Below are 14276 nucleotides of genomic sequence, written 5' to 3'. Positions count from 1 at the left end.
TTTAAACAGAAGCGGAGTAGTAAACCATTTGCGGCAATTATATTCAAGGTAATGGATTACAAAATAGTGGTGTAGAATCAGTGGGTTTTATTAAATTCTACATACAGTAATTAGAAAATGTTCTGTCACGTCTAGGATTTAAACTTTCATGACAATCTTCAAAAGGTTTTGATTTAACCCACACCACATATTAAATTCATTATTATATTTTGGGAATCATATACCCAGAAGAAAATAATCAGATTTTTCACTTCTGAAACGACTACGAGTTTACAACTAATTTGAACAATATATTTACACCAACAAAACATTTTCTTTGTTGCTACATTGTCCCAGTGTACCAGATTGATGCAGTTGGCCGCATAATCGACGGCAAGGAAACGATGAAGCCGCTGGACGAGGTGGCCGCCGACCCTGTCAACAGTCGGAAGCGGCGGCCCCCTGCAAGCAGACATGTGACCTACTCATTTGTCCGACTTACTAGAACTGAAGTGCTATGAATTAGTTTAAGTCCGACTGAGTGGAGCAACATCAAATAAAGCGCTGTGGCATAGCCACATCAGCCCATTCCTTTTTTTTATTATATTAAATCAATCAATTATAATATTGTTAAACAAAACCTTTGTTTCAGTATAACATGCAGTCCTAAATTAAATTTGCATATAAATTAATTATTTGAGCTAAAACTTTGAGCTAAATATATGCAATACTATTTCGTTCAATATTTATTTTATTGTGCTTCAACGAGCACTTTTGAAAAATATAAACTAGTTATAATTTTGGTTTCGACCTTTCATTTATTCGGCTGTTGTCTTTTCGAACTTTTGTCCATTCGATCTTCAGTCTTTTAACGTTTTGTCCTTCGACCTTATGGCATTCGAACTTTTGCCATTCGATCTTTTGTTCTGTCGCCTTTTTGTCCTTTCGATCTTTTGTCCTTTCGGCCTTTTTTTGTATTTTCGACCATTTGTGTTTCGACTTGTCACGGAGCTATTTCAGATCACAAAGCGTACAACTGGAGTTTGATGATTATAACGAACAAAGGCATCTGGTGGTGAATTCTTCCTCTACCCGATACTGGTTGTTGATTATCAACTACGTCGCGTCTACGAAATTGGATCTTCTGCTTCGTTGGTGACTATATGCATCGCCCCCACTTTCGTTTAGTCAGTCTATTCATTTCGCCCACAAATTGAAGAGACAGAGAAAAGCTTTCAACAAAATTCTATTCCAAAGCATATCATCAATCAATTATACATAAATATCGATGCAGCATTCCGGTAAGCCAACCGTTATTTAATTGTTCTTGAGTAAAGATCTGCAGCCCGATACAATTTTATATTGATCAACCGCAGCTGAAATTAAGTTTGATTTTCGAATTAATCTCGTCAGTAACTAGCACCAACTGGGTGTCTAGTTAGGCGATGTATGTAAACTAGTACCCAAATTAGCACTAGTTCACACGACCCATATGAACTCCTAAAGCAACTGGCTTATCCTGAATGATATGGATGTCCCGGGACCCGAATACATAAACTCTGGTTTGCTGACGAGAAAGTGAAAACAAACTCTTCTATTTTGGCTGGAGAACCAAACGCCTGGCATTATGCAATATTACTATTGCATAACCGAGGCCGGTTACCTGTTAACAATTTATCAGTATCTTGTTCCATTTAAAAATTGATGAATCTTGCGGCAAATATCTAAATTGAAAAAAACATTGAACAAATTTGTGTTCACAGGTTTTAGAAACTATGTAGTACCCTATCAGTAAGTAGTAATTATTATTTCCTTGTTTTTGTAGCATGCATGAATATTCCATAGTATCTGAATTTAGCATAATTGGTCCTATCTAAATATTTTTTTAGAGCTACCAACCCAACCAATAGCGAGCACACCGAACGAACGAATAACGCTGCGGATCTCGATTGCCGAATCACCACCACTCGCACTCACCTGGCGTCGGAGTTAGGTGCCCCGTCGACGAAGGCCTCGAATGTATCAGGTGCGAATGGTTCAAACTGCTGCCGAGTGACACGGACGAATTACTGTGGCCCACGGAAGCCATCGAGGTCACCGCCAGCTGATGGTTGCTGTTCTGTCCGTGCATGCCACTTCCTGCTCCTGATCCTCCTCCTCCGCCGCCGCCACCTCCACCGCCTCCACCAGCACCGCTCAGGTTACTGTGATGGTGGTGGGACGACGATGAGTGGTGCTCCCGGGGAGGCGATATCGGTTCCGCCTTAATCTTCACCGACAGCGGTGAAGTGGACGGTGGGGGAGTACTGTTCGACACGGCTAGATGGGGTAGACCACTACTGAAAAAGATTCTGAGTAAGTGTGAGCAAATTTAATTATTACACCAACTACCGAAAGTAAAGAAAGATAGGAAAAATTAGGAAATGCATTCTACGGTCTGTAAGTACCTGGAGTGCTGCCCCAACGAATTGGCAGCATTGTTAGCTGCCGCGGCGCCCCACGACGCGATCATGCTCAGGTCGGAATTGATCGAGAAATCTTGCGCACCGAACGAACCCAGCGTTGTCGTGTAGTTGGACAGTCCCGGGATCGGTGTCTGTAGCGCTACCACCGGTGTATTCAAGTTGCCCTGTTGTCGCGAGTGTTGCTAAAACGAATAAGAAGTATGAATGAAAAAAGATCGATTTAGATGCAAGCATACTCACCTCTACGTAGGAAATATCGTCAGCGTTGATGGTCGCATTCATCGGCGTCGGTATCACCACCCGAAGGTTAGATGATCGCGCGCTGGAACTTCCCGGTGGACTTTGTTTCATCGATTGATGTTGCACTAAAATAAAAACTGGATTAAATTTGGAATGTCTCTAGTAGCCGCAACTTCCTTTCCGGGTACATGTACATGGTTAACAACATCATCCACTTCCGCAGCACGGGCACAGTGACGCAATGCGACACCGCGCTAGCGGCGCTATCAACGGAATCAAACTTTCCATTAGGCAAATTAGATCACTCCGGTTAAAAGTTGCAAACTCATTTACTTGGCAAGCGCAAAAACGATAACGAACACGGGCATTTTGTTTTATTAAGCCAACACAAAAGAAACAACAACGGCTTGCGGCTGGTAAGCGCGATAGATTTTTCCCGGGAAAATTTCAACGATGCTGTTGCCAGCCCTCGGTGGCCCCAAACGTCGTCGCCATAACTCGCTTCGCGGTGACGCAAATCACAAGCGTACTGCCATGAATACCCTCCCCTTTCCGTGCTACAAAGCTCGGTACTGCCACCGAAGTCACCTTGACGTTACTCTTTCAATGCCACGGATTTGTTGAAATTTCTTTCCTCCAACCGTTACCGTTCGCTACTCCCCCCGCCTTCCGGAGTCGAACAATATAAAGCAATCGAAAGTGAGGTTCAAGTACTCACTCCCTATTTAATTATTATCATTATTATTTATTCATACCGTTAGCGGGACCCTCCCCCCACGCCGACTCGGGCTGACGCATGCAGCGAACAAACGGAACACGGGATAGGGTATTATGTTGTTAACGTACACACTTATTCACTCGGAGCAGGAAATTGTTAGCGGGAGAGTTAAAAAAATTACAACCTCGCATGCTTACTTTTGTTATGGTTATGGTTATGGTTACTATTGTTATGCTGATGGGTGCCAATACCTGGACTTGGCCCGGGACTAGGAGATCCTCCGAGGGGCGACGCTGAGTGCGGGTATCCGTTGGACATCTCCAGGAGTCCACCGGAGGGGTACACTAAAAGTGGAAAGACTAATTTTATCAATTCAGCAAGAGCCATGATTTGATGGGAACGCACGGTATTTCATCATCGATCACAAACAACCATGCGTTGCCATCGAAATTCATAGAGTGGGAGCAAAATTCGAACAGAAAACTCACACCCACCTGAATCCGTCTCCGAACTGGAAGGCCGCGGACTAATACTATTGTGTGCCATCTGGGGACTACTCTGCAGCATGCTGGAATCATTGTACGTCCCGATCACCGGCACCGACACCGGCAGCGAGTAACTATTACTTCCCATATTGATCCGTCCGCTGACCGACTGCTGCTGATTGCGCTGCATCATGATCTGAAAGTCCTCGTCGATTTTGTTGTACTTGGCTTCGGTGCGTGGCGTCAGGGTGTAGTTGTCGTCCGGCTCCGGCGAGTCCGGTGACATGGTGCCATTTTTGTTCTCTTTCTGCGCGTTTACCTGCAACTGTAAGCAGACAGGACTTACAGGAATTACGACTGCGGACACTGTCACGGGGAGGCTAGCCTCATTTAAAATATTACCGCACACGCACACAAGAGAACACCACTGCAGTTGAAGTGAGGCGAAATAGGGGAAAACCGACTGAACGAACTAGGTGTGAAGTAAGCGAAACTATTAAACCAACAAAAAGGGTTGTGTGGTTGAATCAACGGAAGGTTGGTTAGGCACATAACATGAGTTAACTAAAGTTCAACTAAAGGAACGTAAGTGAACTGAAAGCGAACAGCATTCAATGGTTGAGAGGGGTTATCACGGGAACGAAAAGTAATCAAAAAAAAAAAAATAATATGCAAGCAGTAGCGGGAGCTTTTCAGCATTCTGTGCAGGTAATACTTTGTATGAATCGGATCCAGCGCTCCGCCGGCGTACCTCGATTATGTTTTTGTTCGTCAGCGACTCGTGCGGCTCGTTATACTCGGTGTACTTCAGCAGGACCTTGTCCATGTCGGTGCTGGCGTACTGGTACAGCTTGTTACTGCTGCTGAAGATAATTAAGGCGATTTCGCAGTCACACAGCACCGACAGTTCGTACGCTTTCTTCATCACGCCGAACTTTCGCTTGTTGAACGTCACCTGAAAGGATGGAGGAAGAATAGTGGAAGCTTAGTTGAGGGTGCAATAATTAAAAATGGTTTTAAATTACGGCTTCGGGATATTTTGAAAATCACGACATTAGATTAAAATCGAAAAAGGGGGCAGGCATAGCATAGTTGATAAATCGATTGCCTTGCGCGCAGCTCACCTGGGTTCGATTTCCAATGATATTTGCCTAACTCGGAAATAGAGGCGAAAGACTAATGGTAAAACCTCTATAATAATCAAAATTGAAAAATAATAATACAATCAAAAAAATTAAGGTATACCATGAACCGGCAAAAGATAGCCTGAGTTCAATTACCAAATTTATGATTCTTTTCACGATCCTGGTTTTGGAACGCAAAAACGTAACTGTTCCAAAACTCATAACGGGGTGTTCACGAATTTTGAAACTCATTTTAATTTCATGCACAATGAGCTAATTACTGGTATTCATCGACCATAAAGATTACCAGACCAGATAAATTCTTAGTCCATAGCGAGGAGAAAGAAATGGAAAGAAGGTTGTAGGTTCTGGAAACTGTTATCAAATTATTTCGAAAAAGTTTGTTTCACGATCTTAATCATCCCAGACATGGATAATAGATGCCAACCGGACTCGAAAGATTCCAAGTAAACATTATGCTGGAGCTTTAGATCACCAGCTGAGCTGGAGAGTGCTGAGGTCGTTGAATTTCATCAAGGATTCTCTGATCAGGATGTTGCCAAAACTACGGTGATAGTCGTAGTACCGTCTAGAGGTGACTATTCATAACACGCGCCCAGAAGTTTCACAAGCGGATTCTGACGAAGTACAGAAGATGCCCTCTCATGGGCGACGGAACCTATGTCAAGACGGCCTTCAAGCAGGTTCTCAGACGAATCCCATCTTACTGTCACGATATCACTGTAGCACATCCTCGCTGTAGTTGCTTTTTGGCTCCAGCGGGAAAAAGGGAAAAAAGGTTGAGGATCATTTTTCGTGGTGCGCGTGTGAAAAGGAGAAGGAAAAAACCTATTTTAATCCACCTAGCGGTGCAATTGTGCCTTTCTCAATCATGAATCACGAGAATGTGTGCGTTGTTTATATTCATTAAAAGCTTTTAAATGCATACATTACATTTTATTATTGTACATCACATGACAACTATATACAGGAAAATAAATCATTATTCGAGTTCAAAAATTTTGAAGAAGAAAAAACAGCCACGGTAATATTGAACTGAAAAAGGTGCGAAATCGGCAAAGTCCCAAAAAGTCGATTTTTACAAAAAAAAATTTTTCGAGATAACATAAAATCTCGACGTTTCATGCATTTTAAAGATGTTTTGCATCAAAAATACGAATTCGATTTCTGAAATTTCATGGGGTCCCCCCTTTGAAAAAAAAATTGAGTTCCGGCTTATATGGGAATTTCACATGTGACCGGACGATTTAGTCTATATTTCCGGCCCCATATAAGCGATCCGTACGAAATTTTATAAACATCTGTGGGGATATTATAGCTATCATTTGGGACTAAGTTTGTGAAAATCGGCCCAACCATTTCCGGGAAACTGATGTGAGTTCGAAAATTTTGAAAGATGGCCGCTTTTCCCGGGCACTTCCGGAACCGTCTATGGTGGTCAATGTAGTGAACGAAAGTTTGGTTGGCCGTCGGTGACCTAGAACAGCAAATTTAAGTTGTTTGAGAGACATTTTAGCGAAATTTTTACCTTTTTTGCTTTCATCGGAGTATCGGTTTGAATCACAATTTGCTATGTAATCGCACGCCACAACCCGTAACTCCGGAACCGGAAGTCGGATCGGGATGAAATTAAATAGCCATTTACGGGGACGCAATACTTTTGATTTGAGGCCAAGTTTAGTCGAATCGGTCTAGCCATCTCCGAGAAACCGATGTGACTGTTATTCTGAATTTAGATACTTCCGCCGGGGCTTCCTGAACCGATGATGGTGGCCAATGTGGCCAAATAGACTTTGAATGGATGTTAGTGACCTAATACTACAAATCGAAGCAGTTGTGGTCATATTTTCGAAAAAAATTCACCTTTATGCATTCATTGCAGAATTTATTAAAATCGACATTTTCTGCGTGTTCGTATTCATCACCCTGTAATTCCGGAACCGGAAGTCGGATCCATTAGAAATTCAATAGCAGCCTATGGGAACGTTGCACCTTTCATTTGAGACTAAGTTTGTCAAAATCGGTTCAGCCATCTCTGAGAAAAATGAGTGACATTTTTGGTAACAAACACACACACACATACGCACATACACACACATACATACACACACAGACATTTGCCGAACTCGACGAACTGAATCGAATGGTATATGTCACTCGGCCCTCCGGGCCTCCGTTAAAAAGTCGGTTTTCAGAGCAATTGCAATACCTTTCTATTGAAAAAGGCAAAAATTTCACCTTTTTACATTCATCGCAAAATTCGTTAGAATCGGGATTTGCTGCGTGATCGTACGTATCACCCTGAAATTCAGGAACCAGAACTCGGATCCACACAAAATTCAACAGCAGCTGATGGACCTTTCATTTAAAATCAAGTTTGTCAAAATCGGTTCAGAAAATTCCGAGAAACCGATGTGGACAAATCAACAAATTTTGTTTTGTAACCATACTCTTCAACTCGTAATCCGGGACAAGATGTCGGTTGAAAATCAAATTCAATAGCAACCTATGGGAATAGTATACCTTTCATTTGAATCTTAGTTTGTAAAAATCGGTTCAGCCATCTCCAAAAAACTGATGTGGACATTTTGTTAACAAATCCGCACATACACACATATATACATACATACATACATACATACATACATACATACATACATACATACATACATACATACATACACACATACACACATACATACACACAGATATTTTGCGATCTCGGCGAACTGAGTCGAATGTTATATGAGATTCGGCCCTCTGAGCCTCGGTTAGAAAGTCGGTTTTTGGAGCAATTGCATAACCTTTCTATATGAGAAAGGCAAAAGAATAGTATTTAATTAGCTTAATCAGCATGAGTTCAATATTATCTTCATGTGATTATATTTTGAAATGTTGGTGGAATGTGTTTAAAAGTGGAGGGAATGGGGTTAGTAGAGTGGGAGTGGAGGATGCGTCAGAAATCCTTCATCTTATTTTGGTATACGGGGTGGATGAAGGAAATGCGGGCGTGAGGGTGGTCCAAGATGACGGTAGTGATGAAGGAGGGAGATGTAAGGGCAAGGCGGGGGGGGGGGGGGCGGAGGGGCTCTGATGCAATACGCAGCTGCATATTTTGCCTTCCATTTGAGACTTGGTTTGAGAAAATCGGTTCAGTCATCACCGAAGAACCGATGTGACTTTATTTGTGTAATATGCCCGGAATTCCGGACTTCCGGAATCGTCGATAGTGGACAATATATTCAAAGAATGTTTGATTGGCAATCAGTGATCTAGATATGCGATTAGAAGTAATTTGGTGACCATTTCAATAGTTTTTAGCCTCTGAGGTATTACGATTGTACCGATTTATATGGGAAATTCCAGTGTATCCTTACTAACACCCCTGTAACTCCGGAAGCAAGAGTCAGAACAGAATGAAATTCAGCAGCAGTCAATGGTATTACTGTATCTTTCATTTTAAATCAAGTTTGTAAAAATCGGTAGAGAATTCGTTGGGGAATGGGTGTGATATTAGCATAGGAACTTGGCGGGTTCCCCGGGGGCGTCATGAACTGTCATAGGTGGCCAATGTGGTCAAAGCTGCTTTGATTGATCATTAGTGATCCAGACCCGCAAACTAGAGTAATGTTACATCAATTTTAATATGTTTTACATCATTTGAACATCATGGTTGTACCAATTTATATGGGAATTTGATGTGTGACCGCACTCTTCAACCCGTAACTCCGGAACCGGAAGTCGGATCAACTAAAAATTCAATAGCAGCTTATGGGAGCGTTATACCTTTCATATGAAACTAAGTTTGCGAAAATCAGTTCAGCCATCTCTGAGAAAATTGTGTGAGTTTAAATGACACACACACATACACACACACATACATACATACATACACACACAGACATTTGCCGATCTCGACGAACTGAATCGAATGGTGTATGACACTCGGCCCTCCGTGCCTCCGTTAAAAAATCGATTTTTACAGTGATTGCATAGCCTTTCTTTATATGAGAAAGGCAAAAACGGGAAAAAGGCGACGTGAAGTGATTCTTGGTGGTTGTTTTGCCGGGCAAAATTGAATTCGTCCAGGCTTTGCGAGTTGAGTTAAGAGAGACCCGAGGAGAACGCTCCAGCCAGGGAAAGTCCATAGGGAAAGACCATAGTCGATTGTGAGAGTGAGTTGGAACCTGTTCACGCCTTTTGGAAGAAGGTGAGGTTAAGCACCGAAAAAGCAAACGAAGCAACGTAATTTCCACTGGCAAGCGCTACATGTGAGACGTTTCACCACAGAAGCACATCATCGGGAAAGGTTTGCTTTCCTTACACGTCGAAATCTTCATCCAGGACCGCTGCCTCAGCACCAGTAGATCCGCCTTGATCTGTCCCAGCGGTTGGTTTAGATTCATCCCCAAAATATCACGGCACGGCGGAGTTACGTGCTAATGCGAGCAGACTGTGATTACTGACGGGAATGTCGGATGGATGGAATCTCGACTGAAATCAAAAGGGATGACGTCAGCGTCATCAGGTAAGCGTGCACACTATTGACATTCTCACCTCCCCGTACTAGCCCTTGCTATTAAATATATGTTTTGGGATTATTGGACATTCTCTGTCTGTTTTGAGTGATAGCCAAACTTTTGTTACAGGCACTTTTGCTTATACAGCTACAAGCTACATCGTTTTGTTGGTGGTGAGAAGCTTGAGTTTGTGTCCGCAGCTGCAAATTCCTTGCCAGATCATAAATTTCTGAACAAATTTATCGGTTCAAACAAGCTGGAATTTGCTGGGGACACACTAAAAGACAACTTTTTCATGTTTATAATGAAAAATATATGGCTGTTGATGGAGAAATGCGAATAACTTATGAAAAGGTCGTAATTAAACGAAATAATTGTTTTTGTTGAAACAAAATGCAAGATATCTCGAAAATCACATTATAGAAGAAGTTGGTTAGAAGCAATTTGATTTTAAATAGTATATTTTATAATAAAATTTCAGTTTTGTCTGTAAAATAGCATGAAATTTCAAAACGTGTTTAAAGTCATTGTTAGAAAAAACTTTTATACTGATAGTTTTTGCATGGTGCAATGTCTTTTTAGGCTTTTATAGACAAAAAACGGTGTTTTTGTAATTTACTCTTTTAACATAACTTTATTTTTGTAAACAAAAACGTAATAACTTATTTTCAGTGTGCATTTTTTCTCATTCGTATGCAAAATTTCGTTCGACGCGGCGATGGTCATTTGTTATAGTTGACCTCTTTCTCATGGAATCCCTCGCGTTGATGTATAACGGACAGTATTGTTGTTTGGTGCTTAAAATCTGAGTCTTCCGGCCACAGCCGCAGATTTCTTGCCAAATCATCAGCTCATCAATTTCTTCGCAAAAAACACATGTGTATTTCTTGGAAATATCTCTGCCAACTACATGAAAAAACCTGCCCAAGTATCTATTTCTCTGTACCTGCTAAAGTCCGAGTTTGTCACTCACATCCACACCCGAATATACTTTGAAAGCCTTCGTAACGTCCTGGGACACTATTCTCACAGTCACGTTACCTAGTGCCTAGAAGGAAATTTTCTTCTAGTAACTGGGCGACGTAACTGTGAAAATAAGGCCCCTGAGGCAGGTGATGCCACCTTATGCGAGAAAAACATACGCTCCTTCTATCGTTTCAACACTACATAAATGATGGTTTCAGCCCTTTTAAGCTCCTTTGCGATTGAATCATTTGAATCATTTTACTGTATTTTTGGATCTTTCAATTTACATGAACTTTTTGATCTACTTCTCGGATTATTTATATTTTGATAATTGGATCATTGCGCTCTTTCCGATCTTTGGGCTTTGGGATTCCTTGTTCACTGAGTTTTTGGATCTTTGGAGCTTCCAAATATTAAATTTATTTATTTTTGAATAATCCATCTTTGAATCATTGAATTAGATTCTTGGACTTTTACATCTTTCTACACTTTCGGATCTATGGATCTTTGGTGCTTGGGATCCCTGAGGTATATTAAATCTTCGAATGGATTTAGATTTTAATCTTTGAATCTTCGAATTTTTATTAGATCGTTTTTGGAACTTTGGATCATGTTTCGTTGTAAAAATATAAATATCGCGAAATTCTCAGTGAAATAAGGCAAATTTGAGCATCTAGAACAAATTGAAGCCGAACCATGCTCATGTTGTTCATAAACAACAATATTTTTAAGCAGCCATATCTGATGGTTTATGCAAGATTTGCTCACCAAAAACCAGCAAGGCTATTAAGTTGGGACTAAAACCTTTCATTTTTTTTCGAGAGTTGTCCTACTGGAGCTGTAGAGCTAGGTTCTCGGAAGGGCTCCCCGTCAGAATCACATACTACAATTTGCAGACGAGACAGGCAATGTCGCCCAATAAAACACTGCAATAGGCCAATTGTAGCGGGCCGTGATTCTGAATGTGATATTCATTGTACGGTTCAGGCATGTGCGGGTGTAGGGACTCGCGATCGCGTCTATCATCGCGAAGGGCTCGAACATTTGTACGTTAACGTGCTCGATCGCGTTTGTATGTCGCGTGTGCTAACGTGTATGAACTTCGCGTGTATAAATTCTATTTCATAACCGTGTGCCTTTCGCGTATTCGCGTGTATTCTAGAATGATCGCGCGCGGACCGTGAATCTGATACTTAATTTTTTGTGTACGGTTCAGATTCCAGAAGAAAGTGGGTTCTTACATATCATTAGAATTCCCATTCATGTCGCCGTAGAACGCGTGGATATGAGCTTTATTTTTTTTGATTGGTCCAACTGAATGTATGGACCTAAATTGCTAGAATGAAGGCTAAAGATTTCCGGACGTGACCGATTCATGATCGCGCGCGTTTGCGGGTTCGCGTTTGAGACCGCGTTTGTAACTTCGTAAGTACTAAAACGTTCACACAATTGCCGGAGTGTTATCAAGTTTACGCGATCGCGGGCATAGGTGTGCGTAGATGATCGCGAAGGGCTAAAGCGTTCGTATGTTGACGTGTTTGTCACGTGTGCTCGCGTGTGACTTCGCGTGTATAAATTCGATTTTGAAACCCTGCGGCCATTCATATATTCGCGGACCGTCATTCTGATCTTTAGCTTTCGGTGTACGGATCACATTCTGACAGGGAGAGAGTTACCCCATATCACTAGTTACCGGTCATGTCGCCATGGAACGTTTTGTCTAGTGGATATGGGAGTTATTTTTCAATTTTATTATTTTTTTATTAATTAACAAGGATCTAGATTGTTGGTACCGAGGATAGAGTCTTCCGGACGATCCCGATTCATGATGGCGCGAGCGCGGGAGTTTGTAGGTTGACGCTTGAGATCGTGTTGCTAAGTTTATGAGTGCTGAGATTTTCACCTTATCACTGGGGTGTAATCATGTTTGCGAGTTCGTGGGCGTAGGTTGCTTGGAAAATCGCGAGGGGCTCTAACGTTTGTGCGCTGACGTGATTTTGTAACGTGTGTTCTTGAATGGACGCGCGAACCGTGAGTCTGATATTAAATTTTCGGTGCGCGGTTAGAATTCTGGCAGAGAGTGGGATCGTTTATATCGGTAAGGCTCCCGGTCATGTCGCCATGAGACGTGTTGTCTAATAGGTATGGGCGTATTTTCTTAATTGGTCCAGCTGAAGGCATGGACCTAGGCTTCTAGGATCAAGGATAGACTTTCGGACTTGACCGATTCGTAATCGCGTGCATTTTTGTAGGTTCCCGCTGAGACCGCGTTTGAGAATGTGTGAGTGTTAAGACGTTCACTATCACCATCTTTGTTGACCCAGCTGAAGACGGGTGTATAATGGCAGTATAGGACTCGAAAAGAAGAAATAAAAGACAATATATGAGAGACGTAATTTTTTTTATTTATTTATTTATTTATACTGGTCTTCGATTTTCTCGTACAGACAGTTCCTTAATTAATAATAATTCTATGTTTAAAGGTAGTCTTAGTAATGTTAAAATCATACTTGTCAGCTACATCATTAAAATTACGACAGCATACATTGAACGGATTGTTTTGTGAAAAAAGAGTACGATACATCGGTAACCGAAAGAAATCAGTTCGTCTGGTGGGTCTAGGTGGTACGTTGAATCGGAGCTGGCTCAGCAACTCCGGGCTATCTATATTGTTTTCCAGAAGATCGAACACGAAGAGCCGTTGCAGCATTATCCTCCGACTTGCAAGAGTTGACAAACGTAGAAGATTGCATCGATGTTCATAGGGCGGTAGACGAATAGGATCAGTCCAAGGTAGTAACCGCAGAGCGTAACGAACAAAGTGACGCTGAATTCGTTCGATGCGATTAATTTGAACAGCATGATAGGGTGCCCACACAAGCACGCCGTACTCCAGGATGCTACGCACGAGTGCACAAAATAGCGTTTTTAGGCAATAAATATCGCTGAATTGCTGCGTGTTTCGTTTAATGAACCCCAGCACGGCATAGGCCTTGGCTGTAGTCATTGCAATGTGCTGCGCGAAATTTAGTTTGTTATCGATGAGAATGCCTAGGTCCTTTATCGTATTAACTCGGTTGATACTGCTTTCTGCCATTCTATAATCAAATGTCAGGACGTGCCTGTTTCGACAGAACGATATCACATTGCACTTTTGCACATTTACTTCCATCCCGTTATGAGTACACCAATTTAGCAGCATATCAATATCGGCTTGAATAGCACAGCAATCGACTGCCGACGCAATTACACGGAAAAATTTCAGATCATCAGCAAACATATACTTAGGAGACTGTATAGCGGAGCACAAATCGTTTACGAATAAAATAAACAGTAGCGGGCCCAAATGACTACCCTGAGGCACACCCGACTCTATCACAAACGGAGATGATCTCGTTTCATCTATGCGCACAAATGCACTACGCTCGGTGAGGTATGACATTATCCATCGTGTCAACCACTCAGGAAGTCCCATGCGCTCAAATTTGGCCACGATTAACAAATGAGGCACCCTATCGAACGCTTTTGCAAAATCAACGTAAACGGCATCAACCTGCTGACGTTTTCCAAGCGCGCTACTAAGTGACGAAACGTACGCCATAAGATTAGTACTCGTCGAACGTTTTTTCACAAATCCATGCTGCCACTCGGAAATGATGTGGTGAACCTTCGGGTACAGCAAATCATGAACGAGGCTTTCAAAAATTTTCGGTAAGCAGCTCAAAATTGAAATGGCTCGATAATTTTCAACATCGTGG

The 14276-nt window shown here is 41.9% G+C and overlaps 1 protein-coding gene across 20 annotated transcripts in view; it reads right to left on the bottom strand.

Annotated features, from left to right (window-relative positions):
- Positions 1 to 14276, bottom strand: part of LOC131690525 (myocyte-specific enhancer factor 2) — a 334753-nt gene that overhangs the window by 36828 nt on the left and 283649 nt on the right. For 5 of the 20 annotated variants that reach the window (XM_058976370.1, XM_058976368.1, XM_058976378.1 and 2 more), the window contains 6 exons: positions 4639 to 4842; positions 3891 to 4212; positions 3600 to 3761; positions 2685 to 2809; positions 2427 to 2626; positions 1957 to 2330 (listed from right to left, as the gene is read on the bottom strand). In XM_058976370.1, coding sequence (XP_058832353.1) covers positions 1957 to 2330; positions 2427 to 2626; positions 2685 to 2809; positions 3600 to 3761; positions 3891 to 4212; positions 4639 to 4842 — 1387 coding nt within the window. Of the gene's footprint in view, positions 1 to 1956; positions 2331 to 2426; positions 2627 to 2684; positions 2822 to 3599; positions 3762 to 3890; positions 4213 to 4638; positions 4843 to 14276 lie in introns of all 20 variants that reach the window. The other 15 variants (XM_058976381.1, XM_058976382.1, XM_058976383.1 and 12 more) reach the window with 15 other exon arrangements.

This window comes from Topomyia yanbarensis, chromosome 3 (genome assembly GCF_030247195.1).
Source record: "Topomyia yanbarensis strain Yona2022 chromosome 3, ASM3024719v1, whole genome shotgun sequence".
In the NCBI taxonomy this organism is placed as follows: domain Eukaryota; kingdom Metazoa; phylum Arthropoda; class Insecta; order Diptera; family Culicidae; genus Topomyia; species Topomyia yanbarensis.
The sequence above is the reverse complement of the archived record's forward strand: the minus strand, read 5'-3'. Positions and strand labels throughout refer to the sequence as shown.